This window comes from Marmota flaviventris, chromosome 15 (assembly GCF_047511675.1).
Source record: "Marmota flaviventris isolate mMarFla1 chromosome 15, mMarFla1.hap1, whole genome shotgun sequence".
Classification (NCBI taxonomy): Eukaryota; Metazoa; Chordata; class Mammalia; order Rodentia; family Sciuridae; genus Marmota; species Marmota flaviventris.
This window is the reverse complement of record NC_092512.1, coordinates 44226173-44247173: the sequence shown is the minus strand read 5'-3', so window position 1 is coordinate 44247173 and position 21001 is coordinate 44226173. Positions and strand designations below refer to the sequence as shown.

Genomic DNA, 21001 nt, shown 5'->3' with positions numbered 1-21001 from the left:
ACCATTTCAGACACTTTCTAATTATAAAGATAAATGACATCCCTTTCATTTCTTCATCGTTAATGTAGTGATCAGGAAATGACTTGTTATATTTTCTATCTGCCTTAACTTTAGAGCAAAGACTTTAAGTATAAAAAACATGAAAGAAATGGAATTTAAAGTGAAGACAGAAACAGATGATGTAAGTTTAGTTTCCTTTTTCCTTTGTGAAATTATTACATTTGTGGATTCAATAGTTTTGATATAGCAAATAAGGTGATACATTTTGAAAACTGAAACGTGATAATTCTACTTCTATTTATTGTGAACTTCCAATGGTACATATGTTGACCACCTCTCATGTGGCAGTGGATATACAATGAATCAATAGAACAAAAGAGAATCTCTTTGGGTTAGCATTCAGATAAAATCATACCATGGTTCATATACCTACAAGGCATAGTCAAATCATGGCCAAGATTAGTCAGACATTTAGAAACCTCTTTTCCATAAAGTAATCAAACAAAACTGTTAGTCTTCTGGATTAAATGGTAGAGGAAGAAAGGGAATAGAGAAAAGAATAAATCAAGATTGGTTCATGGTGTTGCTTTTTAAAAAACTCAGTCAATGAGGTTGCATAGTTAATAGAGGGTAATTAAGTTCAGTGGTTCTGGAAAGCTAAGAGGATTACAGTTTTGCACAGTAGACACCTTCTTAAAGAAACAAACTACATAAATTGTCTTGCTTTGCCTATGCTTAGGAGAGTCAATTGATAGTGTTTGAGTTCTAGTATTTTGCTTTAAGAGATGACAAAACAATTTAAAGTAAGGGGAAAAATGTTGACTTGCATTATTTTTGCCAATTTAAAAAAAATTGCCCTCATTTTGAATCTGTGTTCTCTTTTATTTCTTATATTCACTTGTTTCATTCAGTATCTCATGATTTCCTTCAAAATAGAGAGAACAGACCTCCCACCAGAAGGACCCATGTTAGAGTATTTCCAAGTAGCAACATCAGGAGTACTCCTGCAACACTCAGAGAAATGGCTTGTGCTTTTAATAAGCATAGAAAGACTCGCCTCACAGAGAGCTGAGTTCAGAGCCTTTGAGGGTTTCCAGACTTAACTTTTCCACTCTTTTTTTCTTTCCTTGAATTCGTTATGACAATTCAGTGTTTGTACAAAATTCCAGTCTGATTCTCTGGCCCCTGAAGTCCTCAGTGTATCAACCCTACATGTATAATCGCATTGATATCCTTAGCTTTAAGACAGAATTCAACTTTGGAATAACTATTTTTTTCAACTTAAAAGTCATTGGCTAATAAACTGGCTAATCTTTACCTTCTTTAAGGGCTAACCACATGTAGAAGAATATGAGGTTATTTTCAAAAAAAATGAAAATGCAGGAAATTTCTTCTATCCTTAAACCTTGGTTGATTTGAGTTTCATCAACCCACTGAAAACCTAATATCATATGATACTTTTCAGATGGTTCTTATAGTTAGCCTTCAGGTAATCCCTCACTTATCTTTTCATTCATACCACATGGAAATTTTAATTTTACTTAAATATTATACCACACTGGTTTCTTAACATTTTATGTCCAAACTAAGAGGGGAAGAAACTAAGTCTGAGCAAAATTTGAATATGAGTTGGTGGATGGAATAGCTAACACAAAATGAAATGATCTGTTATTCCTGTTACATTCATGTACTTTCCACACTTTATTCACTCAAAGCACCTATTCCTAATTTGGGAGATTTCTTTTGACTCAGCGAATTCAACTTCATTCACAATTTCTTTCCTGGGACAATGAATATCTCCATTTTTTAGCAAACACATATTTTTTTCATCTTATCTTAAAATAATAGACTGACACAATCTCACGTGAATTGTGGTGACTAGCTAGGACAAATCTAAGAAATTCATGTTTTATTTTTGGATTCTAAGAAGTTGACTCTTGATTAAAACTTTGGCAGTTTAAATTTTCTTGACTTATTTGTTGACAATCTCCTCATTAGCTAGAGTTAAATCAATAGTTTTTAGAAACTTTTGAGGTTATCTAGTTTAAACATGGATCTAATTTTAAAAGTGAGGAAATGTAAAGAGGTTAAATGAATTGTCCAAATGAATGTACCTAATCTTTTCTCTTTCATCTCTCTTCCTCCTGCATGCATGACCAATTTCTGCATCTTCTCTTCCATGTGAATTCTAAAGCCTGAAGTTAGTTGGTAAGGAGTTATCATGTCATAGAATTGACCATCCTGTGCATTTTTCCCAGAGTCACAGAGAGGACAGTTTCAGTTGCTCATCATTGAATGTGGCCAATTATACCTGGGCAGCTGGCCCAAACAGACACCTTTTTGTGTCAAAACGTTTCCTTCTTCAGTTCTGCATGTTTCAATGCATTGAAATGCTGCCCAAAGTAAATCTATATTCTGGACACTAACTGTCTGTCTCTTCCTTCCAATTAGGACTATCACTTATAAAGTCACACTTCAGCTAAAGAAAGTTCATGATATTTTTGAGATAAAGGACTGACAGTGACCATTTAGAAGATATTTTCATTTTTGAAAAATATGGATGGTTAAGTACATTAATTTTAATGACAGATTGAATGGAAGAGGTAATTTGGGAAGATAGGTCTTCATGGCATTCTTTGTATATTCTAGTTTTTTTGGGTCCCCAAAGCCCAGTCAGTAGGAATAAGGGCCACTTTCTGAAAAGCTGCAGACTTGTCTCATGTTATTAATGTTTCATAATAGAGAGGAAGTACATATTCTCCATAAAAAGTGTGATAGTGCATTAAATCTTCTAAACAAATTTTAATAATTAAAGTGATAGTTAAGGGATTGCTTCTACAATTGAGTGACATTTGGAGTTAAAAGATTTAGATTCATTGGGTATAGTTATTCCATTTTATTTAATTCAGAGTTCTAAACCTACTTTTTTTTTCTTCTTTAAAAGGAAAGCCTGCAGCAGGTGAAAATTATCTCAATAAACAATCCACTTGTTTTTCTGAATGTGAAGAAATTTCATATGGATCTAATAAACATAATGCAAAAGGAAAATGCCAACAACCAGCCACTTGATGATATCAGTAAGGTAGGTAGGAACAGTGACTTTATGATTTGAATGTCATACTACAGGTAACTATACCTCATGACACTAGAATACATCTCATATAAAAATAATACATTATAAAAGTGTCTGCAATCCTCTCCCCTCAGCAAAACCTAATATCATATGATACTTTCAGATGGTTCTTATTGTTAGCCTTCAGGTAATCCCTCACTTGTCTTTTCATATATTTACTGAGTGCATGTCTAATGAATATATGTATCAGATACTATAACCTCAAGAAGAATAAATAAGACAAGTCACTTAGTTCAAAGGAAGTTTTTTTTGTTTGTTTGTTTTGTTTTGTTTTTGTGGTGCTTGGGATTGAACCCAAGGCCTTGTGCATGGGAGGCAAGACACTCTACCAACTGAGCAATTTCCCCAGCCCTCAAAGAACTTTTTTTTTTACTGAGTTTCTAACAAAAATACAATTTGTTAGCTCTAACTCTTAAAGAAAGAATACAATAAATGGATTCAGAGAAGCACAAATTACTACCACTACTATGATAACATTATTATAAAATTCAGTCTTCTTTATTTCCATAAGTAATGTTCATTATTAGAGTTATTGAATCAAATGTGCATTGGTAAAAGTTAATGCAAAGGAGCTATTTGTCATCATTTGAGTCCTGCAGGCCCCTGTAATATGAAGAGCCTGGACTTTGGAGCCAAACTCCCTGGGTTTACTACTAACTAGCTGTTGAACTTTAACTGAGTTACTGAACCTTTGTACTTCAATTTCCTCATCTATAAGCGAGATGATTAAATATGCAAAGCACTTAAATAGTGCTTATCCTACTCAAAAACCCTACACTCTTAGCTACTATTATCAGGTCAGTTGATTGCACTTTTCATGAAGCTTCTCTTTTAAAAAATGTAGTTTTTAGTTGTAGTTGGACACAATACCTTTATTTACTTATTTATTTATTTTTATGTGGTTCTGAGGATTGAACCCTAACCATCGCACGTGCTAGGTGAGTGCTCTACTGCTGAGCCACAACCCCAGTCCTCATGAAGCTTCTCTTGACTACTCCAGACCACAATGATATCTTCTTTCTCTTATGTCCTTGATTATGTGTTGTCTCTCAGTCATCCAGGTACTCCACACCACACCCAATTTCCCTTATTATTAACATCTTGCATTACTGTGGCATATTTGTCATTATTGAAAAACAAATATTGATACAATTGGTTGATATAATTGACATAATAAACAAAAGTCCATGTTTTATTTACATCATCTTAGTTTACCTAATTTCCCTTTTTTATTACAGAATTCCATCCAAGGTAACACATTATATTTAGTTGTCATGCTTCCTTAGGCTCATCTTGTCTATTGCTTTTTTTAAAGACCTTGAAAGTTTTGAGTAGTATTGGCTAAATAGTTTATAGAATGCTCTTCTATTAGAATTTGTCCAGTGTTTTTCTCATAATAAGACTGGGGTTATGAGTTTGGAGGAGGAAATCTATAGCAGTAAAGGGTGATTATTTTATTGCAACCAATCAAAAGTACACAATATCAACATTATTTGTTACTGATGTTGATCTTGATCACCGAATGAGGTAATGTTTGCCTGAATTCTCCTATGTAAAGTCACTGTATTGTCAGCCTTTCTGTGCTGTATCTATGGAAGGAAGTCACTGTGTATAGATGACAGATAAGGATTGTGGTTTGGAATCTACCTCCTTAAAGGTGGAGTATCTATGTAAATTATTTGAAATTATGCACAAAAATTTCAAGTAGGCAGTTTTAAGAGGAGGGAAAGGAAGTTCACACTTGTTGAATGTGTCTTGGGGCCAATTCCTTTAATTGGGTTAACTATCATCACCAGCCACACCATGTAGATGACATTACTCGGATGCTACATAAAAGGAAAGTTGAGACTATGTTTCAGTCAGCTCTGTGTTGCTGTGACCAAAACACCTGACAAGAAAAACTTAAAAAAGGGAAAGTTAATTTGGGGCTCATGATTTCAGAGGTTCAGTTCATAGATGGCTGACTCCATTTCTTTGGGCCCAAGGTGAGGCAGCATATCATGGAGATGGACATGGTGGAGGAAAGCTCCTCCCTCAGACAGCAAGGAGGCAGGGATGTAGGAAGGGACTGTAATAATGTCCCCAGTGACCTACCTCTTCCAGCCACACTCCACCTACATACAATTATCACCCAGTCAGTCCATTCAATCTAGCATGGATTGATTAGGTAACAACTCTCATAATCCAATTCTTTCACCTGTGACTATTCTTGTATTAACACATAAGCTTTTGTGAAGACACCTCATATCTAAACCATAACAGACTGAGAAATGTGAAATAAGCTGATAGAAACTGTACTGCCGATATTTTACTCAGCAATGAAAGAGAATAAAATCATGGCATTTGCAGGTAAATGGATGGCTTTGGAGAAGATAATGCTAAGTGAAGTTAGCCAATCCACCAAAACAAATGCCAAATGTTTTCTCTGATATAAAGAGGCTGACTCATAATGGGGTAGGGAGGGGGAACATGGGAGGAATAGATGAGTTCTAGATAGGGCAGTGATGGGAGGGAAAGGGAAGGGGCAGGGGATTAGCAAGGATGGTGGGATGTGATGGACATCATTATCCAAAGTACATGTATGAAGACAAGAATTGGGTGTCAACATACTTTATATACAAACAGAGATATGAAAAATTGTAGTATATATGTGTAATAAGAATTGTAATGCATTCTGCTGTCATGTATTTTAAAAAAATAACTTAAAAAGAAGAAACTGTACTGCTGATAACTACAAAGTAATACTCAAAATATATAAGCTGTATCATTGGGTATTCAGAAGGGAAAATAAAATTTCTCTAGTCTACCTTAAAAGTAAAAAATAATTTCACAACAGCAGCAGCATAAAGCAATGTTTGGAAGCCTCATTTGGAACTGGAAAGACATAGGCTTTGAGTCTAGCCCAGCTCTTAACACCTCTGTGAATTTAATCAAGTGTCATAACTTCCCTTATCTTTGACTCTCTCATGTGGAAAATGAGATTGAGGATGAAATGATCAACATCAGGTCCTCAGTGTGCAGTAAGTACTGAAAAAATACCAGTTGCTATCATCCTCATTAATGAGAATAACAATAATACAGTGTTCAAGAAGTAGATACCATGTGGTCTCATTAGGGGCATCAGATATTGTCAGAGAAGCTTCATTGAAGGATAGAGAGCCATTCTCCTTCTTCTTTTCTGGCATCTCCATAAATTAGGAATGTTTCTCAGGCATTTTCATGGATTTAACTTTTGTGTAACACAAAATGTCTGACACGTGGCTCTCTCTCTGAGAATGCCGTGTTAATGAGGTTAATTTCTGTTGTGTATGCTACATGATAAACTCAAACAAATGTTTAATTTCTGACCCAAAATGGAAACAAACTAAGTTTTACAGCAAACATTCTAAAGAAGACAGTCTGACTTGATAACATCAATAATCCATGAACTAATATACCCTTAGAAGTCTTTTTCATCTTATAATTTCAAAGTTTATTGTATGCAGAATTCTGAAAACAAATCCTGTGAAGAATATTTTTTGGAGACTTTCTTTCACTGTAGATAAGAAATTATGTGTTATTTTTCCCCCCATGGACAGTGTCATTTTTTAATAACAATATTCTTCTTTGCATTTGTTTTCATTTCAGTGTGAACAAAACACGCTGCTGAATTCTCTATCCAATGGCAACTGCAATGGTGAGTGAGCTTTAGGTAAAAAGGAACTAAGTGTTTTGATTTTAATTTTTTATCTATTTTGGTTTTTTAAAAAATATTTTATTCTAATTTGTTATATATGACAGCAGAATGCATTAAATTTCATATTACATATGTAAAGTACAATTTTTCATATTTCTGCTTGTATAAAGAGTATATTCACACCATTCGTTTCTTCACACCATTCATGTACATTCACTATGGATGTGTGAAAGATGAGAGTGTTTTTGGTATCCTGATCCAAAAGAAAATATAGTCAAATTCTTAGTAACCTATAATTTTACAAAAACTGATTCAGAAAGTTAAAGAAATTCCTATAAATTTTTCTGTAACTATTAAATAAATTAAATCATTACTTCAAAATCTTCACACAAAGAAAATTCCTTACCTCAGGGTCTTTACCAGTGAATTCTACTAATGGGGAAATATAGTGCAAGATTTTTCATAATAGCACTCTTTATTATCCTATAAAAAACTGGAAACAAGCAAAATATTTGTTAGTAGTACAATGGATAGAAAAAATACAGAATGCTTATATAATTGATTAAATATGTATTAAGTAATTATTATATTAAAGTATATATATATTAAATATAGAATAGAATAGAACAGAAAAGAAATATGTGAATCAATTGCATCGATTCATGTCAACATGGATACAGTTTAAGTATTAGCTTCTGTGGTCTTTCCTAAATTCTCATGGCAAATTTGCAGTTTCCTGCCAGTGTTCTCAAAGAACTCTTCTAAAATATTGACATAGTGCTTACTTAATGATGGCTTTTTCAATGGTTTACTTTGCTGTTAAAGTGAAAACTTTTCAGGGAGTTCTCACCTCTGCCTCCCAGCACCTATTCCACTTTGCACAGAACAGTAGCTGATGAGAAAGTCACTTTGCTGTATCCTGTTGAAACGTTGACACCCAGTGGCCCTTTACAGTGGTCAGAAGTAGTTGATGAGAATATTCCTCTGTCATCTTCATCCTCTCCTGTCTTTTGACACTCCAAAAACATCCTTAGTCCTCTTCTTTCTTATTCAGTCACACATCCTCCCCTTAATGTTTTACTTTAAATGCCAAGGCTAGGCTTATTGCTCTTGTTCTTGATTTTCCCCTCTCAATTTAATCTAGTAAGTCCCAAGTTTTCAATTCTGTAAATATTTCAACAGAATTGATGCAACCTATTAAAATAAGTTGAAAATCATAATTTAGAGCTTATCTATGCTTCATGTATTTTCATATGTATGTATATATACAAATATATACACATTTAAGTAATCATTTACCTATTGCTTTTCTCAAAAGAATAGAGCTCTAAAAACATAATAATTATCTCAAAGTTGCCACAAGTGGCGTATTTATTTGCCAGTGTAAATTTTTATAGGCTGTCAACATCTGGGACAAAGGGACAATACGCATTTAGTCACTAAAACCTGTAACTTTTGGTTTCATTACATCTACATTTTCACTTTTGTGACTCTGATTCTGTCCTTAATTAAGTTCAGAAAGAATTAGTATAAATTTCATATTATTTTTTTTCTGCTGTGAAACAAATGATGATTCTAAAGCTTTGAAGCATTCTAGCTGGGAGTAATAAGGATCCCAGGAGGGTGGCTACAGAGAAGTTGAGTTTGATTTGGAGCATGGTAAATTGAAGTTCATGGGAAGTCATGTCGGAGACATTCAGTGGGTTTTGGAGAATACAGAAAGGATCCAAAGCTGGGGGAGGCATGAACTGAATACAGCAATGAGCAAAGTAGAAGAGAATTAATCTTCTCAGGAGAAGATTCATAGTTGAACAGATGATAGAATAATCAAAAGATATGAAACAAGCCACATATATCATAAGATAGAAATTGTGGTAATTCTTTGAATGAAAATAACAATTGCTCATCTATGGAGAAATCTTCTATTACTATGTTTAGTGGTTTGGGTCCCCACAACATTTTAGTCATCTTATGCTGATCTAAGAGGCACCCTGTTGAGGTCTCCATTAGTATTATGATTTGCCACTTTAGCCTCCAGCTCCTGTTTATCTACTAAACCCCAGTCCTCCTCCAGGTCTCAGCTCACACATCCCATTCCTTCATTCCTGCCATTGTTCACTCAGCAAATATTTCTCACATTTATTGAACATGCAGTAAATCTTGGGTGCAGTCATAGACCCTGCCTTTTCAAGGATGAAAAAAGAAGACATGTTTTTTTCCGTGTGGACCCTGAAGTCTAAACAAGGTCCTCCTCTCCTCCCACCCTCTTCTATTCCCTATGTTAGTTAGCTTTTTAGCACTGTGTCCAAAAACCTGACAAGAAAAAAACCCCAAACTTATTTTGGCTCATGGTTTCAGAGATTCCATCCATGGCTGGCCAATTCCACAGCTTTGGGACCAAGGTGAGGCAGAACATCATGGCGGGAGGGCATGGCAGAGGAAAGTTGCTGGATTTGTGTCAGCTAGGAAGCAGATAGAGCTTGAGTATAAGGAACTAGGGATAATATAATCCCCAGGAGCACACCCCAGTGACCTACTTCCTTCAGTCATGTCCTACCTGCCTATAATTACCACCCATTAATCCACTCGAATGGATTAATAGGCTGATCAAAATCATTTCACCTCTAAACAATCTTGAGTCTTCTCACACATGAGCTTTGGGGAGAAATCTTATAACCCAGTCCATAACACCACCCAAATCAACAGTTCTGGTGTATAAATTTCCTGCTGCTGTTGTAGCAAATAGTTGAGTTTAGTGGCTTAAAATAGCACAATTTATTATTTTACAGTTTGGGGCCACAGAAATCTGAAATGAATCTTAAGGACATAAAATCAAGGCTTTGGCATGGCTATATTCCTTTGAGAGGCCCTAGAGTAGACTCCATTTTATTGTTCTTTTCAACTTCTTCTGGGCATCTGCCCCACCCTGCATTTTCAAGCCAACAGTGTGGAATCTTCAAATCTCTCTGACCTCTTCTTTTGTCACAGCATATGCTCTGACTATACCTCTTGCCTCCTTATGATTGCATTAGATCCACCTGGGCAATACAGGATTATCTGAAATCCCAACATCCTTAATTTAATCAAACCTGCAAAGCTACTTTTGCCTTACAAGGTAACCTATTCACAGGTCCTGAAGATTAGTTGTGAAGATGGAGGGGGTGGGGTGGGTTGTTCTGTCAACCATATAAGGTCTCCTGGGCTTCCTTAGCACTTTCTTTAATCTTTTTCAGCTTTCAAAACACTTAGAATTACCAGTTCAACTGACTGGTTTCCCTGTTTGTGAGTCCACTGAAGGTAGAGACCATCATCTCTCTTGTTCACTGTTGAACTCACGTTTCCTAAGATGGTACTTAGAGTAAGAACTCCAGAGCATCTATACTAAGTGACTACTTGAATGAACACATGAATGAATGAATGAATGAAATGCTCAATAACATGTGCATGTTTTCCAAAGGTAGTGTTGTTGTTTGTCCTAAATGTTTCTTGTCCCCTTATTTCTTGAGAAAATTAGAGATTTTCAAGAAATCTGCTTCTCAATAGTTAATTGATATCAACAGAAAATACTTAACTTTTAAAAAATTATGAGAGACTCACAGACTGTCAAGAATCTTTTGAAGTATATGAAAGGCACTTCTAAATTATGCAACTATGAATACTTTTTAATTAAAGGAGTTAATGAATATTCCACAGGAAAGAGCTGGCTTCCACAGTCTTGAGTTAATTGCCCACCCACACCTGATGGTTAATTTCTTTCTGAAATGTTTTTTTATTTTTTTTTTGTAGATAAAGCCTATCATTTACCACATCCCACATGGGTATAGATTAGTTGTCTCTCTGCACATGCTCCAAGCTTACCTCATTTTGCTTAAGGCAGGATATTAGCTGTGCATTCACTTTACTCTTTTCTGGGATGATGTGATTTTTATTGCCCTAGTTGATTTACTTAGAAGCTTAGAACACAAGGTTATATCCATAAAATCAGCACAATTGCAGAACCTAGAGGATACTGTGTAAAAGGAAGAATTCACTTATTTTTAAGAAGATTTCAGAAATGTCCACTGTATTTTAATTTTCATTTGAGTGAATTGGTGGCTTAATCATTGAGATGTCTTTTTGCCTTTTTTATTTAGAAAAGACATCATGAATGGCTTCTTTTAAAATAGCAAAAACTTATCCACAACTATATGGCATGAGTCTTTTGTTTTGCTTTATTTTATTTTGTTTTTGTTTTGGATGGCCTGAAAAATATACACATATTTTGATCAAAAGAATTGCAGGGGTTGGGGTTGTAGTTCAGTGACAAAGCACTTGCTTAGAATGTGTGAGGCACTGGGTTTGATCCTGAGCACCACATAAAAATAAACAAATAAAATAAAGGCATTCTGTCCATCTACAGCTACAAAAGGAAAAAAGAAAAAAATGCAGAGAAGAAACTCAGATATAAAAATAAAAGACAAAGAAAGTAATGGCATGAACACACTCTGAGACAATGGAAGAGAAAATTTTATATCACTACTGATAAAGCCCAAACATTTACATGGTTCATAATCCATCACCACTTAAATTATGAAATAATTATAAGAAAAGAGAGAATGACAAGTACAATTTAGAAGTGAAATAAATGTGATAAGATAGAAAGAAAAAAACTTGTTTTAAAAAATATTTTCAATATCTTTTTATCAACAATAGCAAAACAAAAGACTCATGCCATATAGTTGTGGATAAGTATTTGCTATTTTAGATACAGTTATCAATCTCTCTTGATAAATACACAGATTTTTTTCACTGTAGTATTTTTAATGTTCAGAGTGACAAATTTTTGGTCAACTAGTAATGGTTTTCCAAAATGCTGAGTTGATAAATACTTAGGTCTTATTTGACCTTAGTGGAAAAAGTAAACTGAAAAATCCTATCTGCCCTGCTATGGAATGGGATGATAGAACTCATGCCACAGGGGTATAAGCAACAATATTTGTAGTTTCTTTTAATAAAATGTATTGACTTTAAAAAAATCAAATATGACTTATATTGTTTCAATTACAGTTTATTTTTACTAACCCTCTCTTGTAAATATTATAATTATGGTTTCTAGTAAACAAGGAATATCACATTAGAAAAATTTGTTATTCACTAATTTTTATTTTTTAGGTCTAATTATTAAAGCTATTTTCCTTTAAAGGAATTTTTGGACAAAGAATTTTAGATTGTACCTTATTTTGAAATATGTACTATTTGATGTCATTTGGTCAGAACATATTATAAAAAGTAGAAGATAGAAGGACTAATTTTGATATCAAATTGTGTCATTATTGTCAATTTAAGATCTTTTGTCACATATTTCAGTGGTCTAAGCCATTTATTTAATAAAGGCTATATATTTTTTTAACTGGTGATTTTTTTTTTATTAATGTTTAACAAGCATGCCCACCTCCAAGCATTGGTGTGCTGGAACATCTTTAACAAGCCAATTTTTGGAGTGGGGGACATGGGTGGTGCTTCACAGAAGCACTTATCTTTAACATTTGCCAACATTCCTACGATGAAAATATCTACATAATCACTAATGTCAAGCCACCAATATGTTCTCATTGAACATGGAGTAGGGAAGATGTGTACGTGATTGGCATGAGCAAAGAAACCATATAAATTTCATTTTTAAAATGAGCATCTTCAAAAAAGATCTACATCAAAAACCTACAGATACTTACCCGATGTTTAACTGAGAGGTTTTTATACCCTCAAAATTTAATGAAATGTTTCTAAATTGCATAAAAATGTACTTATAACCCGACCAACACTCCACTGTTGAGTATTCTTTTCTTAGAGCAAGTATTTTGCTTTTTTTGTGACATCTCAGTTTTTTTTTTCCTGTCTGATAATGAGCAGGCCACATTATACCCAAGAGTATCAACAGGTCCCTGCAATAACAGAGGTAAGTCCTGTGTTTATTGAGACAAATGGTGAAGGCTAACAATGCCACCACATAGTGGTCGGTGGATAAGCTAAGTTGTAGTGACTTTCAATTTTGTTTGAGGTTCTAATTTATCATTTTAGACCAACAGAAGCATAGCCTGAACCTGTAGTAACTGCTTAGCCCCTTCTTGCAGGAAAAACAGGGCAACAGAAGGCACAACTTCAATGCCTGGCCCAGAGTCTCCCCTCAGTACATGCTGGTTGAATGGGAGCAGGAGGAGTCTGAGATCTGAAGCTGTCATTAGTGTTTAATTAAAGCTGTCCATATGGTTGGGATGCTTACATCTCTGCATCATTTCCTTGAAGGCTGCTTTTCACATGAAGCCTTCCCCAATCACTCCAGTGAGACTTCTCCTTTTGTAAATTCTCATTCTTTTTCGTTTTATCATTTTTAATCATATGTCACTTCTGAACCAATCCTATCCTTGTCACTCAAGGATATTATAAGTTCCTTAAAGAAAGTAGGATCTCACTCATATTTGTTAGTACCCACTGTATTTTAAAAATGTCCTCAACATACTATATACTTTGTAGTTACTGATCAATTAATAAATACAAATACACATCCAAAGGTGAAATTTCAAAACAAATCACATACCTGAATACCACCTTTCAAATATGTTGAAATTTGCTTTGTATCATTTCTCCTTCTTCTAACAGTTACTGCCATATAAAAATTTTCATGTCTCTTTTATATTTTCTGTTCATCTGTTTTTCTCTCTAAGCAGTAGTTTTGTTTAAAACATTTTTCCCCTCGTATTTTTCTACAAATCAAGAAACAATCATATTCATATTTTTCTAGGGAAAAACCTTGAGAATTTTTACTGGCAAAATTATTCTAATTAAGAATTAATTTTTCAGAGAATTTCATGATAATTATGAATTGGAATTTATCTCATAAACGTTGGCTGTTAATGCTGGGAATACATGAAGCCTACATGGTCTTCTCTGAGAGCTATGATACGTTTAGAGGGACCCCCAAGTAGGACTTGTCACCATTTAGAAATACCATCTCACATGAGGAAGCTGTGGCCTTGAGAATGTCAATCAAAAAAGAGGTCATAAACTCCCAAGTAGCATCTTTTGTTTCTTTCCTATCTAGTACATTCAGGGGCAAATTTAGGCAGTTTTACTGTGAAAATAAAGCTTAATTTTCAGGGTCTGTCATACAGGTCCCTTTAAAATTTGTGGGACAAGCCGCAGAAATGGATCTTTGACTTAAAGTGTGAATCCCAGATTGTGTAAACCTCAAGCATCACAAAACAGGGCTGTTCCCCTGGGCACACCCATCAAGGAAACTTGTGATATCATGGAAAGCATATCCTTAGAGGCCTCTGTTCTATCCTTGTTTAGTTCTAACTTGTTAGATATCTTTTCAAAATCATTTAAACTTGCCTACCCCATTTGTCTATCTGTGAAATGATACTGGTAATTAAACTACCCTGCCTTCTTCTCTTGAGTTATGTGATAATTATCTTAAATAACATCCTAACAATAAAATATCCAAGTTCAGAAATAATTAGTAATTAACTGAAAATGTAAAAATGAAGAGGCGTTTGGAATTATTATTTTTAAACAAGAGGTCACTATTGTCTTGACACCATTCAATGAAGTCAGCAGCAAAAATGTCTGTGAATATTCCCTAACTGAAGTCTCTGTTTTCTTCCTACAGAGGAAACTTCACAGTCAAGCTCTCACGACAAGTCAGCCTTAATCCTGGATTGCAGTGGCTTAACCTTTTTTGACTATTCTGGTGTCTCCATGCTGGTTGAGGTATTTACAGTCTGTGTCTGGATTGATTCCTTCCCTTCTCTTTAGTAACAGGGCCTTTTTAAAAATTATTGGTGCATATTAATTATACAGAATGGTAGGTTTCACCGTGGCATATACATACATATAACATATTTGAGTAACAGGATTTTTCATCAGCCATTCTCTCAGCTCCGTAGTCTGATATTCCTTCCCTTGAAGGGACATAAGACCTTGTACTTCACACCACTGTAGATTTGCTTTTAGGAGATCCCATTAAGCTTTTAGGTATGTACGTGTGTGAGGATCAGAGATGGAGTATTTACTGGGTAGGTATAAAACATAGCCTTGAGATGTGGTGGGCATAGCATCTATAGCAGTTGGTGTGCAAGGTTTCCAAAAGAGTAAAAGTCCCCTACAGGATGCCGACTGCATGATCAAATGGCCTTGTTCTCTCACATGGTGGCCCAATACTATTCCTGGCCTCTCAAAAAGTGCCCCACTCAGGGGCTTTTCTCTATTCTCTTTGGCAATGATGCCTCCTCTATGCCATGATTTCCATGGCTTCTCCATGACCCACATGTGGAAAACACAAAGTCCATTGTTGAAAAGCCCCATAACTCACAAAGCTCATTTCCACAGATGGGAGAACACTTAATTTTGTGAATTCAAGGAAATTTAAGACACTTCTGGCATTTGTTTTCTCTTTCTATTTTTGAAAAATAAATACTAAATCAACAAGGAATTCGCCCCCTTCCTTGTTTCCTTCAGTTCTCCCCCTCAATATTCTAAATTGAAGATTGGGGTGGGACAACAGATTGAGGGTGGAAAAACCTCTATTCTCAGTCCTCCACTAGTGTCTGTGCACCATTGTGGCTGGTCCCCTAGCAATCTTTATCTCCTTCATATCCTTTCTATCCAATCTTCTTATCTTCATATCTCCTGAGCAGCTTAGTATTAACTCAAAGCCTTAATCAAAATAACTGTGAAAGTTTCTAGAAAATTTTCTCTGCACATCTTTTTCCTTTCTATATTCTCTCTACCATCTGCCCTCCCTGAACTCCTGTTCTATCTTCTCAATCCATGTAAGCAGCTTATTTTGCTTGGATCTCTCCAATCAACACCAAAGTGGATTTGGGAATCTGCTTTGTGGCAACAAGCTGAGCTCTGGAGGACTTGCCTCATTTGTCCTGCTGCTTTTAGGAGACTTGGTCCTAAACGACTGGAGGCCGATTGTCTAAATACAGTTGTTTATATGTTGTTGTCCAATTGTCTCCTTATTTGTGGAAGATGGGTTGGTCTCTCATTAGTTACTCATTATGGTTAAAAGTAGAAATCAGACATTAACTTTTTTTGGGGGGGAGGGTACTGGGGGTTGAACTCAGGAGCACTCAGCCACTGAGCCACATCCCCAGCCCAATTTTATGTTTTATTCTATAGACAGGGTCTCACTGAGTTGGTTAGCACCTCGTTTTTGCTTAGGCTGGCATTGAACTCATAATCTTCCTGCCTCAGCCTCCAGAGCCACTGAGATTTCAGGTGTGTGCCACCACGCCCAGCCAGACATTGATTTTTAAAGTATTTTGATTTGTAGCTTTGACATTGTTTTACATTGTGAATTTTGATGGTTTTCTTGTGAGAATGCAAACCTGAGTCTCTATTCATTTGTATTTTAAATTGATTTTGAAATGTTGAACTTTTCAAAGTCAAGGAAGTACAGAGGTAAGCCGTCTTGTCACTTTTCTAGGCAGGAGCATGTGGAGGGAAAGCACTGGCTCTGCCATACACACTGAGGTGTCAATAGTCATGTCCCCTACCTGGATCTCAGTTGATTCCTTTGTAGAAATGAGGCAGTGATTTTGGTTCTGGATTGGGAGATATATCAAGAAAATAAATAATACAAAACAATTGAAATTTAAATACTTCATGTTTTAAATCTATTGGCTACTTTTGGCAAATTACCCTTTTATACTTTTTTTCCTTCTTTTTTTTTAACATAAAATCTTTGTACAGTATACCAAATATTTTGTATTTTCTTGCAACTAAACCTGGATTGCAAACACATAGCCATTCTCCACTGGAAGGCTTTTTATGTTCCGCATTTTTTATTTACTTGTGTTTCCAAGGTCTTCAACTTTTATGCTTCAAGGTAATCTGGATGCTCCTTCGAAATGCATTTGTTTGAGTCCTAGTTCTGGTCTAGAATATTCATTTAAACAACTCTGGGTAATTCTAGGTGGCCAGGGATCATATTTTGAGAAACATGAGACTAGAATTGTTCTTTTACTTGGAAAGGCTGGTATGCATATTTTTTGATCAATTGCATTTTAAATTTGCTTCTGAAATTATTAGCTGCCCTCTCTAGACATTTAAAAACAAGACAGGATTATAAAAGAGGAGGAAGTTGTTACCTCTTCCCATTGAGTTTAGGTTGACAATTCAGAGGAATCCAAACAATCTAAGCACTGGGCATGTTGAAAAAGAACTTTTTTTTTTTTTCTTTATCATTTATGGTTTTAAAATTTTATACCACCGAATGGTGAAATAAACCAACAGATGCAATCTATTTATTTAATTGTATTTATTTATTTATTGTGGTACTGGGGACTGGACCCAGGTTATCATTCATGCTAGGCAAGCACTTGACCCATGAGCTTCATCCCCAGCCCAATTTATTTTTAAATTGGCAGAGAATAACATTTGCCCTTGGCTAGGTGTATATATATCTGTATATACAAAGCCGGTGGTTTTATATTAGTATTCCCTTTTTAAAAAATTTCTTATTACTATTTGATTCATTTCCTCATTATTTAAATAACATTATTATATACAATAGACAACTTAACATGGGTAGGATCAAATGTTTGTTTGCATTTCTAGGAACCAGTAGTAGAGGTATCCATTTCATCAAGTTATGAGATTTAGAATGGGTATATTGCATATAAAGCACTTAAGAAGCTGGGTGTGTTGGCCCATGCCTGTAATCCTAGCAACTCAGGAGGCTTATGCAGGAGGACCTCAAGTTATACTCCAGCCTGGACAACTTAGCAAAACCCTGTCTTTAAATAAAAAGTAAAAAGGACTGGGAATATAGTTCAGTGGTAGAGTGTCCCTGGGTTCAATGTCCAATGCCAAAACAAACAAAAAAATCCACCTAATAAAATGTCTGCCAGTTGATAAGTACTCAATAATGTTAGCTTTTCATTTTCTAATTCTAACAAGTCATTTCACAAAGTACAACTAATATCATTCCAACTAATATTATTTCTTAGTTCCAGCTACCCTGGAAGAGAAGCCAGAGAAAAGAGCCACAGGACCTCTTTAGCCAGAGATGTTAACACTCCCTTGGTTAACACTTCTTGGTCACTTTAGCATAAGGAACATTTCCCTGGAAGTTGTAGGTTGAAGGAAGTGGGATGACTTCTATTTACTCTTTTACTTGGGACACTAGAGAGGTCAGTGAACTGGAGATTATGTTTATCAGCATCAACAAACCACCCATAGCAATGTGTTTGTGCTCCACTGAGCTGAAGAAAAAGTCAAACACTGAGAGGTCACCTTGAATTAATTATTTTAACACAAGCAGGAGCCAATTATTCAATGTCAAAGTCTCAGTCCATATTTTATTTTCTTTTATGTTTTGTTTGATCATTTTTCCCCAAGTGATATAAATATTATTTCACAATTAGTCTTTCATAGAGAAAATTATTTGCTGCTGAAAGAATCTGAGGGACCTTTGGGATGTATTATATATACCCTTAGACTGTATTGCAAATGTAGATTTCTACACTTTTCATGAAAGATATATAACAATTATATAACCAAATTTATCCTCCTGAAACTAAAATGTCTAGATTTCCTGTCATTGAATTTCATGGTTGATTTTGTTCTGGATGAATTTAAGATCAGATATTTTCACAAATTGTGTCTTCTTGAGATGTTTTTGGAACTTCAGAGGCAAGACGATAAAGTAGGCCAAGGAAATTAGTAAGGCTTTCTCATCTTGATAGACCTTTAAACATGGAAGTCCAGTTGGGTCCAAGGTCCATGTGTGTAATCTGAGAGTGGGAAGCCTGAACCAGAAGAATTGAAAGTTCCAGGCCAGCCTCAGCAAATAAGTTAGGTCCTAAAAAGATTAGTGAGCTATCTTAAAATAAAAACAAAAAGAACTGGAGATATAGCTCAATAGTAAAACGTCCCTGGGTTCAAATTCAATGCCAAAAAAAAAAAAGAAAGTTGGAAAACCAAAATTGTGTGAATCATAGTAATATTCTCAATTTTTCATCCATGGGTAGAATTTATCCAGTCCATAGATATGCTAAATTATTGTAAAATATTAAAATATGCAGCAGGTCAGCAGGTTAATTTCACAAATGGGTTCTTGACGTACAATAAAAGTGGTTGAGAACAGTTTTATATCATTCTTACAGGAAAGGAAAGGTGATGTTTTGATTTTTATTGAATCAAGTTGAAAACGTAAGCAGCCAGACTTAATTGTAGTAAAGGTAGATGCCTCACTCATACTAACCTTAGTCTTTTAGATGCTTGCCAGTTTGTGACCGACTATGTAGCCATGTCTCCCTCTGGTGGTTGACTTCATAATTTTTCTTTTTTTTTTTTTTAAACAAGACACTCTCAATTCCTGTTTTATTCCTTCTTGCTAGCTATTCTGAATTAATTGTGGGTGTATTGTTTTAATTTTTCCAGGTTTACATGGACTGTAAGGACCAGAGTGTGGATGTATTATTAGCCAATTGCACAGGTAAGAGGGTGTCCTTGGCTAACACTGAACATGATCCTTCTATTGCTTCGTGTATCTTGGTATTTCCTTTGCTTTCTTGTAGCTTCCTTGATAAAAGCAATGAAGTACTATGGAAACTTAGACTCGGAGAAACCAATTTTTTTTGAATCAGTATCTGCTGCAATAAGTAACATCTATTCAAATAAGGTAAGTGGATAATACGAGCTTGCAAGAGTTGTAAAAAATATAGAATATAGAATTAAGGCTTTGCATTTTTCTGTGTGTGTGTTAGTTTTTTAACTCATCTAAAATCTATTAAAATCCCTCCAATCTCCACCTCAGAGTATCTGTAACAAAAAGTAATATTTCCATTCATCTTTGGGGGACAGTTATGAATAATTATTTAATAATTTGCATCTTACTACAATGTCACTACTTAGAGGATTTGGCCTTACCTGTCAATTGCAAACTGTTTGCTTTAATGCGTCTTCTGGGATCTATTGTCCTAGAAGTTTGAATCCACCTCTGACAAATATAAAAACTCTAAATATAGCTTTCCAGTTTTTCTGCTCTGATGCTTTCCTCCAAGCTCATTAGATTGCCATCTTTGGGAATATTATTTGCAGATTCTAGTGCTCCCATGATCTAAGGTATGAAAGTTACCTTCCAAATATCGGACTTTATGGCTTAGTTTTAAAACTGTTCCCAGCACTGAGACTTCCTGCACTTTTTCTGTGACTTTTGAATCATTTTGCCTTCCCTCATCCCTAGAACAGTATTTGGTGCCTAATAGAATCATCTTTATTTTATTTAGTCAGAAGAGTATGTATTTACAAAATAATAATATTTATTATGATGATTATTATCATCATCATCCCCATTATATACCTGACATATATTAAGTGCTTACCATCTTCCGGGTATATTCTAAAGGTTACAATCTATATTGTAAACTTGTCCCAACTTTAGAGGTAGATACTATTATTTAACATTTTTCAAAATGGGGAAACTGAAGGCCAAGGACATTATGCCATTTGTAAGTGGAAGAGCTGGTTTCAGAGTTAGCAGTCCGACCGTGGGTCTGGAGCTGTAAACTTCATACTCTCCTGCCTCATAGAATGTCCATTTTATTAGTGTGTCTAGATAGCTGGCTTCTCTTTCTACTGTTCTTTTACAATGGTACTGATTTAAGAGTTGAATAAGCAGTGTATGTTTATTTCTTCCTCTTCTATTTCAGAACTTCAACAAACTCGGTGACCACAGTGACGTTTGAGCCCCATTTGTTGCAGTATGGATCTTGACTCTAGGAACTTCTCTGAAAAAGCCATGTACTGGCATTTTGCACATTTAAAAAAAAAAATTTATTGTATCGATCCTGCATGTGATCTCCACTCCAATAAGTTGATGTGACTTTGTAACTGCATTACGTTGGTCAAGATTTGCCAAAAGTTTTTTTTTTCCTAATCTTTTGTTAGTAAGGAAATTCACTTAGTTATTTTATTAAAAAATCACTATGCATTTAGCTTTAGTTTATAAAGGGTAAACATGATTTTATTTCATTTTATTACAGCATTTTGTGTTGTTTTACTTCTATTTTGCTGTAAGCTTATCTTTAAAACTGAGAAATTTAGAATCCTTAGAAGTCATTTGTAAAAGTTCAGATCATCTGTAACTAATTCACAAACCAACTTGGTAAATATGCCATTTTCCTGTACCTTCTATCCCC

The 21001-nt window shown here is 34.9% G+C and overlaps 1 protein-coding gene across 1 annotated transcript in view; it reads left to right on the top strand.

Moving 5' to 3' along the window:
* Positions 1–20752, top strand: part of Slc26a7 (solute carrier family 26 member 7) — a 108131-nt gene extending 87379 nt beyond the window's left edge. Inside the window, exons 13-19 of the mRNA XM_027952229.2 lie at positions 115–181; positions 2945–3082; positions 6761–6809; positions 14458–14558; positions 19242–19296; positions 19379–19482; positions 20513–20752. Coding sequence (XP_027808030.1) covers positions 115–181; positions 2945–3082; positions 6761–6809; positions 14458–14558; positions 19242–19296; positions 19379–19482; positions 20513–20548 — 550 coding nt within the window. The 3' untranslated portion in view covers positions 20549–20752. The remainder of the gene's footprint in view (positions 1–114; positions 182–2944; positions 3083–6760; positions 6810–14457; positions 14559–19241; positions 19297–19378; positions 19483–20512) is intronic.
* The last annotated feature ends 249 nt before the right edge of the window (positions 20753–21001 follow it).